Source organism: Rhinopithecus bieti, unplaced genomic scaffold (genome assembly GCF_001698545.2).
Source record: "Rhinopithecus bieti isolate Rb0 unplaced genomic scaffold, ASM169854v2 scaffold_6904, whole genome shotgun sequence".
NCBI classification, from domain to species: domain Eukaryota; kingdom Metazoa; phylum Chordata; class Mammalia; order Primates; family Cercopithecidae; genus Rhinopithecus; species Rhinopithecus bieti.
In genome coordinates, this window is record NW_016805192.1 from 878,749 (window position 1) to 891,533 (window position 12,785).

Here is a 12,785-nt window from a genome sequence, read left to right on the forward strand (position 1 = left end):
GTTCTCGATCTCCTGACCTCGTGATCCGCCCGTCTCGGCCTCCCAAAGTGCTGGGATTACAGGCTTGAGCCACCGCGCCCGGCCTAAAACTATTTTTTATTAAAAAAATAATCCACAAAGGAGTTTATGTGGGATTCCTTAAAATTGGAGGGTGACATGAATTGATTCAAAGACTTGTGCAAAGGGTGACAGCAACTCCTTGAGAAGCAGTATGAGAAATCCTGTCCCACCTCCTCCCCCAGCTCCAGCCTGGGCTGAGGCACTGTCACAGTGTCTCCTTGCTGGCAGGAGAGAATTTCAGTGTTCACCAAAAAGTAGTATTGTTTTTATTAGGTTTATGAGGCTGTAGCCTTGAGGACAGCCCAGGACAACTTTGTTGTCACAAAGGTAGCCTGCGGCTACAGGAACTCTGAGATCTAGATTTTTCTGTGGCTGCTTCTGACCTGAGAAAGTTGCAGAACCTCTGTGGGCCTCACATGGCCTCCTTGTCCTTAATGAGGAGATGGTGGGCAAGAAAGGTGATGTGGCATTAGAGATTTCTCCATCTCTAAGGGAGGCGTGGATTGCACATTGAAACACCAGAGAAGGAATTACAAAGGAAGAATTTGAGTATCTAAAAATGTAGGTCGGACACTCCCGTGTTGATTGCTATTCACAATAGCCAAGATTTGGAAGCAGCCCGAGTGTCTATCAGCAGGCGAATGGAGAAAGAAAATGTGGCTCACACACGCAATGGAGCACTAGTCAGCCATGAAAAAGAATAAGATTCTGTCATTCGAAACAACATGGATGGAACCGGAGGACATTATGTTAAGTGAAATAAGCCAGACAGAAGGACAGACTTCACATGTTCTCACACATTTGTGGGAGCTAAAAATTAAACTCATGGAGATAGAAAGTAGAAGGATGGTTACCAGAGGCTGAGAAGGGTGGAGGGGAGTAGGGAGAAAGTGGGGATGGTTCATGGGCACAAAAACATAGTTAGCATGAATAGATCTAGCACTGGATAGCACAACATGGTGACTACAGTCAACAGGAATTTATAGTACATTTTAAAACAACTAAAAGAGTGTAATTGGAATGTTCATAACACAAGAAATGATAAATGCTTGAGGTGATGGATACCCCATCACCCTGATGTGATTATTACACAATGTATGTCTGTATCTAAATATCTCATGTACCCCACAAGTATATACACCTACTATGTACGCATATAAATTTAAAATTAAAAATTTATAAAACATACCTAAATAAGTACATTCAAATGTAGGCTGGACACCATGGTTCACACCTGTAATCCCAGTGCTTTGTGAGGCTGAGGTGAGAGAATCACTGGAGCCCGGCCGGGCGCGGTGGCTCAAGCCTGTAATCCCAGCACTTTGGGAGGCCGAGACGGGCGGATCACGAGGTCAGGAGATCGAGACCATCCTGGCTAACATGGTGAAACCCCGTCTCTACTAAAATACAAAAAACTAGCCGGGCGAGGTGGCGGGCGCCTGTAGTCCCAGCTACTCGGGAGGCTGAGGCAGGAGAATGGCGTGAACCCGGGAGGCAGAGCTTGCAGTGAGCCGAGATTGCGCCACTGCACTCCAGTCTGGGCGACAGAGCGAGACTCCGCCTAAAAAAAAAAAAAAATCACTGGAGCCCAGGAGTTTGAGACCCCATCACCACAAAGAATTTTAAAAAGTTAGCTGGGTGTGGTGGCACATACCGGTAGTCCCAGCTACTTGGGAGACCGAGGCAGGAGGATCGCTTGAGCCCAGGAGTTTAAGGCTGCAGTGAGCTACGATCGCACCACTGCATTCCAGCCTGGGTGACAGAGTGAGACCCTATCTCTATTTTGAAAATAATAAAAAGAATAAATAATAAAAATAAACTAAAACGTAAATATATGTATGTTAGAAAAAATACACCCGTCAGCAAAAGGGGTAAAGGAGCGATTTCAGTCATAATCAGATGCAGGATAAGCCAGCAATGCAGTTTCTTTTATTTTGGTCAAAGAAATAAGCAAAACAATGTTGTAAACACCCAGTGCTGGCAGCAATATGATGAGGCTGGCTCTCTCACCAGGGCTCACAGGGAAAACTCAGGCAACCCTTTTAGAAAGCCATGTGGAGAGTTGTACTGAGAGGTTTTAGAATATTGATAACTTTGACCCAGAAATTCTATTCTAGGACTCTGTGTTATGAAAATAACCCATCATATGGAAAAAGCTCCTTTCAGAAAGAGGTTCATGGGAGGCTGTTTGTATTTTTTTTTTTCTTTGCATCAAATCCAGCTCCTGCAGGACTGTTTGTATTATTGGAGTACAAAATGGAATCAATACAAATGTTGGATAGCAGGGGGAAAATATTCACAAAATGGAATGGAACATATTATTAAACATAGTGCTTCTGATGACCGTAGACCATAGAGAATGCTTAGGATGTGATATCACTTCTTTTGTTGTTTTTTGCTTTTTGAGACAAAATCTCAGTCTGTCACCTGGGCTGGAGTTCAGTGGCACGATCTCAGCTGACTGCAACCTCCAACTCCCAGGTTCTCCTGCCTCAACCTCCCAAGTAGCTGGGACTATAGTTGCGTGCCAACATGCCCGGCTAACTTTTGTATTTTTACTACAGATGGGGGTTTCACCTTGTTGGCCAGGCTGTCCTCGAACTCCTGACCTTGGGTGATCCACCTGCCTTGGCCTCCCAAAGTGCTGGGATTACCAGCGTGAGCCACCACGCCCGGCCTAGGATATGATATCACTTCTTAGAGCAAGATACAAAATTGCATGTGCACAGTAATTCTCCCAAGTTTAGGTATACAGGGATGGTTATACCTAAGCAAGACTTAAAGGAAATACAAAAAATGCAATCCTGATTGTGTTAGGGTGGTAAGAAAACGGTTTTGTTTTTGCTTTGATGAGCTCTGTTTTTTAAAATTGTTATTATATTTTTCTTTTTTTTTTTTTTTTTTTTTTGAGACGGAAGTTCTTGCTCTGTCACCTAGGCTGGAGTGCATCTGGCCGGATCTCAGGCTCAGCTGGCAATGCTCCCGCCTCACCGGGGTTTAACGCATTCCTCCCTCCCTGGCCCTCAGCCTCCCGAAAGTAGCTGGACTACACAGGCGCCGCCAACCTCGGGCTAGTTTTTTGTATTTTTTCAGTAGAGACGGGGGGGCGAGCGCGTATTAGCCAGGATGGTCTCGATTCTCCTGACCTCGTGATCAACACGCCGTCTCCAGCCTCCCCAAAGTCTGGGATAACAGGTCTGAGCCACCACGCCCTGGCCAAATTGTTACTATTTTTCTAATAAAAATACATAGTTTTCTGATTTGAACGGATATAAAAAAGATGTATGAAGAGATGAGTTAGATACTTGATCATATTGAAGGATTCCAGACAAGTAAAAGTTAAGGGGAAAAAAAGCAGGATGAACCAGAAGCCAACGGGCTGGCCAGTCCCCAATCCCAGACCATGACCAGCCCAAGGCTGGATGGGGGCCTCCCAGGGCAAGTGGTCTACCACCCAGCAATCCTTAAAAGCAGCCACTGAGCCTCTTGGTGCCATTTTTTCAAGATTTTCAGAAACCAAACCTTTGGCATGGCTGTCTTCAGCTGGGATCTCCACCTGGGCAAATTTATTTTATCTGAGATGAATAAAAAACCAAAGTTGGCTGAGGTTACGAGGCGTGGTGGGCTCAGGCTTGTAATCCCAGCAACTTTGGGAAGCCCCGAGGTGGGCCCCCTGATTGCTTGAGGCCTCAGGAGCTTTCAGACCAATCCTGGAGCAACATGCGTGACACTCATCTCTACAAAAAAATACAAAACATTTGGCCCAGGGTGTGGTGGCATGTGGCCTTGTGTCCCAGGCCCTACTTGGGGAGGCTGAAGTAGGGAGAATCGCCTTGAGACCGAAGGGAGGTTCGCAGGCGCCAGAGTGCCGTGATGGGTGTCACCTGCACTCCACAGTCTGGGGGACAAGTGAGACCCGTCTCCACAAAAGAAAAAAAAGAAACAACACTGTTTCCAGAGTTCCCTGAGGGGAAGGTCACCGGGTGAAGGAAAGCACGTTCTCACTGATCTGGCGGATAAAATGCCTCAAGTTTTTTCCAACCTCCCCTAAACCATGGTTTTTCTATTTCATAGTTATAGGCCAAATTGGTAAAATCATTTCTCATCAAAACGCGACAACACCGCTGATTTTTCATCACCGCTCCCCGGGTGTCCTCCAGAAAGAAACCCTCTGTCCAGAAATAGCAGCTCGTAGCGTGAAGACCATTACCAGGCCACTCCCCTCGCTTATGGAATAGCTGAGAAAACCCCCACAGGAAGGCATTTTGGCTCAGCCTTCCGTTATGCACTGGTGGCACTGCTGGGTGGCGAGGGGGCTGTGGCTGCGAATGGCAAGAAGAAGGCACTGCCCCCTTGGAGGCGACCAAGAGGCCTTATTTACAGAGGGGCACACCCAGCCGCATTTGTCTTCCCACAAGCGGCCCTCGTGAAACCAGAGACCTGGCAGGGAAATCAAGAAGGGCTTCTCAAGACCACAAATGGGAACAATGTGTACAGACAAACAAACAGGGAGAACAGGAACTTTTCCCAAAACTGAGGGAACATAAAAAAAGACTCTAACCAGAATTTGACATTCTAGATTGAAAAAGAAAAAAAAAGCTGGGTCCTGAGAATTATATAAAACAACACAGTGATACACAATGCCACAACAAGGCTTGGAGAAGAAAACAAAAAGAACACAACAAAAAATAACATCAAAAAATAAGAGAAAATGTTTCCGGATGTCTAACCAAAATATGAGTGGAAATATGCCAAGAGACATATCACAAAGAAAATACTAACACTCAATGGCGAGGTGTGGCCTTACACGGTTTTTTCCACTGACCCCAGGCTGGTGAAAACGCTCCCCTCCTGGGGTTCAGGGCTGACGGATGCCATCCTTTTGGAAGTGAGTCCCTGCCCTGAGGACCTGCAATCCAGCTTCGTAAAGCCACCAACGGGGAATCACTCACAAAGTTCTGGGATGCCTTCGGGGCCAGCCCTTCCTCTCTGTCCCTTCAGCTCCCCTGGGATGTGAACCCAATCTCCCGCCACTCCCCAGACTGCCTCTGGCCAAGTCGAAGCTGGAAGGCATCTTGCGAGCAAGCAGGCGGGTTCCAGGGTGGACGCATGTCCACATCCATTCGAAAGTGAGGCGTCCTTGTGAGCAAGCAGGCGGGTCCCAGGGTGGTGTGTTTTGGTCACTCATATGAAAGTGGGAGGCTCCTTAGCGACAAGCAGGCGAGTCCCAGGCGTGGATGTTGTCACTCATCCTTTTTTCTGGCTATCAAAGGTGCAGATAATTAATAAGAAGCTGGATCTTAGCAACGTCCAGTCCAAGTGTGGCTCAAAGGATAATATCAAACACGTCCCGGGAGGCGGCAGTGTGAGTACCTTCACACGTCCCATGCGCCGTGCTGTGGCTTGAATTTTTAGGAAGTGGCGTGAGTGCGTACACTTGCGAGACACTGCATAGAATAAATCCTTCTTGGGCTCTCAGGATCTGGCTGCGCCCCCCGGGTGAATGTAGCCCGGCTCCCCACATTCCCTCACACAGTCAACTGTTCCCAGAAGCCCCCTCCTCATGTTCTAGGAGGGAGTGTCCCAGCATTTCTGGGTCCCCTAGACCGTACCGTGCAGGCTGCGCGTACAGAACAGGGCGGATGACGGACCCTGTCTCCGGCCCTGGACTGGGAAGCTGAGAATACCCGTCAAGGTCTCCCTCCACTCACACCCAGCCCTGTCCCCAGGAGCCCCATAGCCCATTGAAAGTTGGGCTGAAGGTGGTGGCACGAGACTGGGCTGCCGCCTCCTCCCCCGACACCTGGGCAGGTTGATGTTGCCTGGCTCCACTGTGGACAGGTGACCCGTTTGTTCTGATGGGTGGACACCAAGGTCTTACCTTCCTGCTCAGCTGCGCCTCCTACGTGTTCAAGGCAGGAGCGGATTCCTAAGCCTCCAATTTATGCTTAGCCTGCACCACCCTCTGGCAGAGACTCCAGATGCAAAGAGCCAAACCAAAGTGTGACAGGTCCCTCTGCCCAGCGCTGAGGTGTGGCAGAGAAATGCTGCTTTTGGCCCTTTTAGATTTGGCTGCCTCTGGCCAGGAGCGGTGGCTCATGCCTGTAATCCCAGCACTTTGGGAGACCAAGACGGGAAGTTCGCCTGAGCCCAGGAGTTCAAGTCCAGCCTGGGCAACAGTGAGACCCCTGTCTCTACAAAAAAAAATTAAAATTACCCAGGTGTGGTGGTGTGCACCTGTAGTCCCAGCTAGTTGGGAGGCTGAGGTGGGAGGATCACCTGAGTCTGGGAGGTGGAGGTTGTAAGGAGCCATGATTGCGCCACTGCACAACTGAGGCAACAGAGTGAGACTTTGTCTCAGAAAACAATGGTATAATAATTTTAAAATAAATAGATTTGGCTTCCTCTAAATGTCCCTGGTGAGATTCAGGACTCAGATCCTCACGTCCCACTGACTCACCTGATGAGCTGAGGCCGGTCTATGTCCACGGGGCACCAGAGGCTCCTCTCCCACCAGCAATCTTGGTGAGCTGAAAGCAAACTGTTAACACCCTGGGGAGCTGGAGGTATGAGACCCTCGAGGTCCACCCCAAGGGAGGCGTTGATTTTTGAGAGCAATCACCTGACCCTGGCTGGCAGTACCAGGACACTGCTGTGGCTCCGGGGCGGGCTGTCTCCGGAAAATGCCTGGCCTGGGGCAGCCACCCGCATCCAGCCCAGAAGGTTTATTCTTGCAATGTGCTGCTGCTTCCTGCACTGAGCACCTGGATCCTGGCTTCTGCCCTGAGGCCCCTTGAGTCCCACAAGTAGCAAGCGCTTGCCCTGCGGCTGCTGCATGGGGCTTACTAACGCTTCCTCACCAGCGTCTGCTAAGTGTCTCCTCTGTCTCCCACGCCCTGCTCTCCTGTCGCCCCAGTTTGTCTGCTGTGAGGGGACAAAAGAGGTGTGTGCCGCCCCCACCCCTGCCCGGGTCCTTGTTCCTGGGATTGCTGTTTTCAGCTATTTGAGCTTTGATCCTGGTTCTCTGGCTTCCTCGAAGTGGGCTCGGCCAGAGGAGGAAGGCCATTTGCTTTCTGGTTGAAGTCGAGTGTGGTGGCCTGGTGGAGACTGCGCTGCTGAGGCGGAGCTGGGGAGAGAGCACGCATGGGCTGCGTGGCCAACCCCTCTGGTAGCTGATGCCCAAAGACGCTGCAGTGCCCAGGACATCCGGGACCTCCCTGGGGCCCGCCCGTGTGTCCTACGCTGTGCTCGTCTGCGGGCTAGCCTGTGACCTGCGCTGTGCTCATCTGTGGGCTAGCCTGTGACCCGCGCTGTGCTCATCTGTGGGCTAGCCTGTGACCTGGCAGAGAGCCACCAGATGTCCCGGGCTGAGCACCGCCCTCTGAGCGCCTTCACAGGAAGCCTTTCTCCTGGTGAGAAGAGATGCCAGCCCCTGGCATCTGGGGGCACTGGATCCCTGGCGGCGGCTAGGGCTAGGCGGCCCTAGTCTCTCCCCAGCCTGGGGGCCCCTTCCCAGCGGGTTGGCCCTGCTCCTTCTCCACCTGGGACCCTTCTTCCTCCTGGCTGGGCCCTGGAAGTTCTGCAGGACCTGCCATCCCCCTCCCTGGCCTCCAGGTATCTTGACCACCGCCCTGGCTCCCCCTGCCATCCACTCCTCTCCTATCTGGCCGTTCCCTGGTCCCTGTCCCAGCCCCCCTCCCCCTCTCACGAGTTACCTCACCAAGGCCAGAGGGAAGAGGGAAGAGGGAAGGAGTCCCTGGTCATACCAGCACGTCCTTCCACCTCCCTCAGCCCTGGTCCACCCCCTCGGCGCCGGCCTCAGAGCACAGCTCTCTCCAACCCAGGCCGCGCATCGTCCGTCCTCCCTGCCCCCACGTCCTTGCCACAGATCATGTCCGCCCTGACACACATGGGCCTCAGCCATCTCTGCCCCAGTTAACTCCCCATCCATAAAGAGCGCATGCCAGCTGACATTAAAATAATTTGGGATGGTTCCAGTTTAGACCTAAGTAGAAGCAGAAACCACTGCCCCCACTGCACCTTGTTTTTTGGTGGCCTTGATAAACCATCTTCAGCCATGAAGCCAGCTGTCTCCCAGGCAGCTCCAGGGCAGGGCTTCCTCGGGAACTGACTGATAGGTGGGAGGTGGCTGCACCCTCAGGTGACCCACACAAGGCCACTGCTGGAGGCCCTGGGGACTCCAGGAATGTCAGTCAGTGACCCGCCCCCCAGGCCCCACACAGCCACGGCTTCATAGATGCCTGCCTCCAGGGGACCTATCTGTCTGCCACTCGGAGTCCCCACAGGGTGCCCCCCAGGGGAGCTGGCTCTTGGACTGAGATCAGCTGGCAGCTCAGGACTGTCATTCCCCGAGGGAGCGGTGCCCTGGATCCCACAGGCCTCCCCATGTGTGTCTGTGTCCGCTCGAGCTTGCTGAGACATTCAATCTGTTGGTTTCTGCTGTGCCGCCTACCCACCCTGTTGGTGTTGCTTTGCTCCTGTTGCTAAAGACAGGAATGCCCAGGACACTGAGTGTGCAGGTGCCCGCTGGCTCTCACGTCCGAGCTGCTGAACTCCGCTGGGTCCTGCTTACTGACCGTCTTTGCTCTAGTGCTGTCCGTGGAAGCTTTTCCTGGAATAAAGCCCCCCCATCGACCCTCACAGCGCCTCCCCTCTTTGAGGCCCAGCAGATCCCGCACTCCTGCCTTTCCAGCAAGATTTTTCAGATGCTGTGCATACTCATCATATTGATCACTTTTTTCTTCATGTCTGATTGTGATCTGTCAATTTCATGTTAGGAAAAGGAGTGACTTTTTTACCCTTAAGCCTTTGCTGAGCAAATGTCTGGGCCTTGCACAATGACAACGGGTCCTTGTTTTTCCCAGAGGCTCTTTTGTTCTGCAGGGATTGAAGACACTCCAATCCCACAGTCCCCAGCTCCCCTGGGGCAGGGTTGGCAGAATTTCGACAACACATTTTTCCACCCTGAATAGGGTGCGCTCCTCATGGCAGCTGGGAACCACTGTCCAATCAGGGCCTGGGCTTACACAGCTGCTTCTCATTGCATTACACCCTTAATAAAATAATCCCATTTTATCCTCTTTGTCTCTCTGTCTTCTCTCTCTGCCTCTCCTCTTCTTGCTCCTCTCTCATCCCCAGGTGCAAATAGTCTACAAACCAGTTGACCTGAGCAAGGTGACCTCCAAGTGTGGCTCATTAGGCAACATCCATCATAAACCAGGTAGCCCTGTGGAAGGCGAGGGTTGGGATGGGAAGGTGCATGGGGTGGAGGAGTCCTGGTGAGGCTGGAACTGCCCCAGACTTTGGAAGGGGCTGGAAAGGATTTGTTGGGTAGACCGTCAAGGAGAGTTGAGTGTGGAACTTGCGGGAGCCCAGGAGGCGTGGTGGCTCCAGCTCACTCCTGCCCAGGCCATACTGGCCAAGACAAGGTGAGGCAGGAGTGAAGTCAAATAAGGCAGGCGCAGAAAGAAAGCACATGTTCTTGGCTGGGCGCGGTGGCTCACACCTGTAATCCCAGCACTTTGGGAGGCCAAGGCAGGCGGATCACGAGGTCAGGAGATCGAGACCATCCTGGCTAACATGGTGAAACCCCATCTGTACTAAAAATACAAAAAATTAGCCGGGCACGGTGGCGGGCGCCTTGTAGTCCCAGCTACTCAGAAGGCTGAGGCAGGAGAATGGCGTGAACCCAGGAGGCGGAGCTTGCAGTGAGCTGAGATGGCGCCACTGCACTCCAGCCTGGGTGACAGAGCGAGACTCCGTCTCAAAAAAAAAAAAAAAAAAAAAAAAGCACATGTTCTCGCTTATTTGTGGAATCCAGGAGATAGAGAATAGAAGGATGATTATCAGAGGCTGGGAAGGGTGGTGAGGGGATGGTGGGGGGATGGTTAATGGGTACAAAAAAAATAGAATAAGACCTAGTATTTGATAGTGCAACAGGGTGACTATAGTCAATAATAATTTAATTGTACATTTAAAAATAACTAAAAGATAGCCAGATGCACTGGCTTACGTCTATACTCCCAGCACTTTGGGAGGCCGAGGTGGGCATTTGAGACCAGCCTGACCAACATGGTGAAACCCCATCTCTACTAAAAATACGAAAATTAGCTGGGCGTGGTGGCGGGCACCTGTAATCCCAGCTACTCGAGAGGCTGAGGCAGGAGAATCACTTGAACCTGGGAGGTAGAGGTTGCAGTGAGCCGAGATCTTGCCACTACACTCCAGCCTAGGTGACAGAGCGAAACTCTGTCTCAAAATAAAATAAAATAACTAAAAGAATGTAAATGGATTGTTTGTAACACAAAGGACAAATGTTTGCGGGGATGGATACCCCATTTTCCATGATGTGATTATTACACATTGTGTGTCTGCATCAAAACATCTCATGAACCCCATAAATATATATACCTACTATGTACCCACAAACATTTTTAAAAAATTTTTTTCAAGGTGAAGAGGGAGGTGAGATGCCAGCCTTAAGCCCTAACCCGTGATTCTCCCAGCAAGCTGTCCATAGGGCCTCTCAGGCTTGAGGTGCAGCTATATGGATGTATGAGCTTGGTCCCCAGCCAACATGGGGGACACTTCACCATCGGCAGCAGCTACAGCACAGGAACCCTGGGTCACTACCATGTCCCCTCTGTGACTTTGTTTAAACAGAAAATGATGCTCTGGGCCGGGCGCGGTAGCTCATGCCTGTAATCCCAGCACTTTGGGAGGCTGAGGTGGGCGGATCATGAGGTCAGGAGATTGAGACCATCCTGGCTAACCCGGTGAAACCCCATCTCTACTAAAAATACAAAAAATTAGCCGGGCATAGTGGCGGGCGCCTGTAGTCCCAGCTACTTGGGAGGCTGAGGCAGGAGAATGGCGTGAACCCGGGAGGCGGAGCTTGCAGTGAGCTGAGATGGCGCCACTGCACTCCAGCCTGGGCAACAGAGTGAGACTCCGTCTCAAAGGAAAAATAAAAAATACTTGACTTACTGGAAGCCAACCAATGTATAATTTAGAATAATTTCTCCTAGGTTGAGCTGTCATTTACCTTTGCAGTATCTCAAGAGGAAGAGTTTACTGTGTCAATATTTGATGCACACTTTGATTAGATAGATGAAGCAAACTATTTTCAAGCACTTTGCAAGGACTTACTTGTATCCAAACAGCATTCTAAAGGAAAGTCTTACCTACTTCTAAAGGCTGGTCTCTACTTGGAACCACTTGCTTGGCCCTGGTTCAAGTCCTGCTGCAAACCTGGAAGTGCCGTCACTGTCTTCTTCCTTCCAGAGCAGTGGCACCAGATCCAATTTTTGCTGTGCCCCAGCAGCCCCTGGCACTTTGCCCTGTAGACCGCAGACCTCATGTAATGTGTGCTAAGTCCATGGAACTGCGGAAGATGATGGCAAGATGCTCTTGTGTGTGTTGTGTTCTAGGAGGTGGCCAGGTGGAAGTAAAATCTGAGAAGCTGGACTTCAAGGACAGAGTGCAGTCGAAGATCGGGTCCCTGGACAATATCACCCATGTCCCTGGCGGAGGAAATAAAAAGGTAGAGGGGGCAGGGCGGGTTGGATGCTGCACTTGGGTATGGGCATTAATCAAGTCGAGTGGACAAAGACTGGTCCAGTTCCCAGAGGAGGAAAACAGAGGCTTCTGTGTTGACTGGCTGGATGTGGGCCCTCAGCAGCATCCAGTGGGTCTCGACTGCCTGTCTCAGTCACCTTCACCAGGAGCTTTAGCACATTTCACAGCTGGGCTCCAACCTGGAGAGGCTGACTGACCGGTCTCAGGTGCAGCTCGGTTGCTGGAGTTTTTGTTTTTATTTATTTTTATGTATTTGAGGCAGGGTCTCCGTATTAGTCCATTCTCACACTGCTAATAAAGACATACCCAAGACTGCGTAATTTATAAAGGAAAGAGGTTTAATGGACTCACAGTTCCACATGGCTGGGGAGGCCTCAAAATCATGGTGGAAAGCAAAGGAGAAGCAAAGGCATGTCTTACAAGGCAGCAGGCAAGAGAGTGTGTGCAGGGCAACTCCCATTTATAAAACCATCAGACCTCATGAGACTTATTCACTATCATGAGAACAGAATGGGAAAGACCCGCCCCTATGATTCAGTTACCTCCCACTGGGTCCCTCCCATGATACATGGAATTATGGGAACTACAATTCAAGATGAGATTTGGGTGGGGACACAGCCAACCCATATCATTCTCCCTCTGTCATCCAGGCTGGAGTGCATTAGCATGATCTCAGCTCACTGCAGCCTCTACCTCCCTGGGTCAGGTGATCCTCCCACCTCAGCCTCCCAAGTAGCTGGAACTACAGGTACCTGCCACTATGCCTGGCTAAATATTTTGTATTTCCTGTGGAGATGAGGTTTTGCCATGTTGCCCAGGCTGGTCTTGAACTCCTGAGGTCAAGCAATATGCCCACCTCAGCCTCCCAAGGTGCTGGGATTACAGGTGTGAGCCACAGTGCTTGGCCTAAGTGGCTGCAGTTTTTAAAGCTCCCAGGTGATTCTTTAGTGCAGTCAAAAGTGAGAACTAGCTGGGTGCAGTGGCTCATGCCTGTAATCCCAGCACCTTGGGAGGCCAAGGCGGGCAGATGGTTTGAGGTCAGGAGTTCAAGACCAGCCTGGCCAACATGGTAAAACCCCATCTCTACTAAAAATACAAAAGTTGGCTGGTTGTGGTGGTGCATGCCT

The 12,785-nt window shown here is 50.9% G+C and overlaps 1 protein-coding gene across 21 annotated transcripts in view; it reads left to right on the top strand.

Annotated features, from left to right (window-relative positions):
- Window positions 1-12,785, top strand: part of MAPT (microtubule associated protein tau) — a 140,537-nt gene that overhangs the window by 119,236 nt on the left and 8,516 nt on the right. For 15 of the 21 annotated variants that reach the window (XM_017871639.1, XM_017871629.1, XM_017871631.1 and 12 more), the window contains 3 exons: window positions 5,333-5,425; window positions 9,220-9,301; window positions 11,511-11,623. In XM_017871639.1, the coding sequence (XP_017727128.1) occupies window positions 5,333-5,425; window positions 9,220-9,301; window positions 11,511-11,623 (288 nt within the window). The remainder of the gene's footprint in view (window positions 1-5,332; window positions 5,426-9,219; window positions 9,302-11,510; window positions 11,624-12,785) is intronic. The other 6 variants (XM_017871641.1, XM_017871638.1, XM_017871640.1 and 3 more) reach the window with 1 other exon arrangement.